General features: G+C 54.7%; 1 protein-coding gene across 1 annotated transcript in view; it reads left to right on the top strand.

Moving 5' to 3' along the window:
- The first annotated feature begins 492 nt into the window (after window positions 1-492).
- The window catches only part of FAM92A (family with sequence similarity 92 member A), a 45,811-nt gene continuing 45,286 nt past the window's right edge, over window positions 493-1,017 (top strand). Inside the window, exon 1 of the mRNA XM_014518222.1 lies at window positions 493-540. Within this exon, the coding sequence (XP_014373708.1) occupies window positions 493-540 (48 nt within the window). The remainder of the gene's footprint in view (window positions 541-1,017) is intronic.

Genomic DNA, 1,017 nt, shown 5'->3' with positions numbered 1-1,017 from the left:
CCAACCTTGTTGCACTGGATCAGACCCACAGACTGACTCTGTACCGCTCACCCAGCCCAGCTGGATGGGTGAAGCACCACTGTCCAAACCAACAGTGGTAACCTGGATAGCATATGGCTCTAGCCTAGTAATGTTGGCCTTTGGTCAAGATTTTCTTTCAATTGTTAATACATTAACAATTCTTTCAATTGTTAATACATTATTTGGTCTATTCTGCTTTTAACTAAGATATCCTGAAAGTGTAATTGATAAGTTCTTCATTAAGGGCAATTTATCTTTGTGGAAATTAGAACTGGTCTAGATTGTTGATTCAAACGACAGAACCTGTGGGCTGTCCTCACCTGACTGTGCCCACAGGCCCTCAAACAAGTCCAAGGAGCCAATGGACACTCCCAGTGAAACTGCCTGGAGATGTGTCCACACCAGGGGCAGGAAAAAGGCCCTGCAGTCCTTGGGGGCCCTCCCAGCCAGAGCCTCCTTCAGGTCAGGTAGATGGCCACCTTGACCAAGGTCAAGAGGAGGTTGACCAGGAGGCCCTGGGTAGGGTTGCAGACCCCCCAGGATTGCCCTGGAGCCTCCAGGAATTAGCTATAAATCTCCAGTAGACGGCTGAGGGGCACCTGGGAGATAAATGACATGAATGACATTCACTAAAATAAATATGAAACGTTGGATCGGATTTATACAGTACAGTGGGGTTTTAAAATGTAATAGCAATGTTTATTTGCCTTCCTGCCCTTAAGTCCGCTACACACCGTGATCCGTAGCTGACCTCCGCGAGCAGCCGGGCGTGTTGGCCGCCCAGAAACCTCCCGCAAGAGTCGGGGCTGGCAGCCCTGGGCCCGGCCGCGGGGAGAGCCTCCAGGACGCGGGGCGGGGCGCGCTGCAGCCAGGCCCCCGCGGGACCGCAGGTGGGGTCACCGCCCCAGGGCCGAAGCGCGGGTGAGCGTGAAGGGGCCGTGCCAGGGGGCTCGTGCCCCCACAGGGTCCGGGCCTCGCGCGGGATACAGCGTGGGG

The sequence above is a fragment of the Alligator sinensis genome, unplaced genomic scaffold (genome assembly GCF_000455745.1).
Source record: "Alligator sinensis unplaced genomic scaffold, ASM45574v1 scaffold273_1, whole genome shotgun sequence".
Classification (NCBI taxonomy): domain Eukaryota; kingdom Metazoa; phylum Chordata; order Crocodylia; family Alligatoridae; genus Alligator; species Alligator sinensis.
This window is presented reverse-complemented; position numbering and strand designations above follow the sequence as displayed.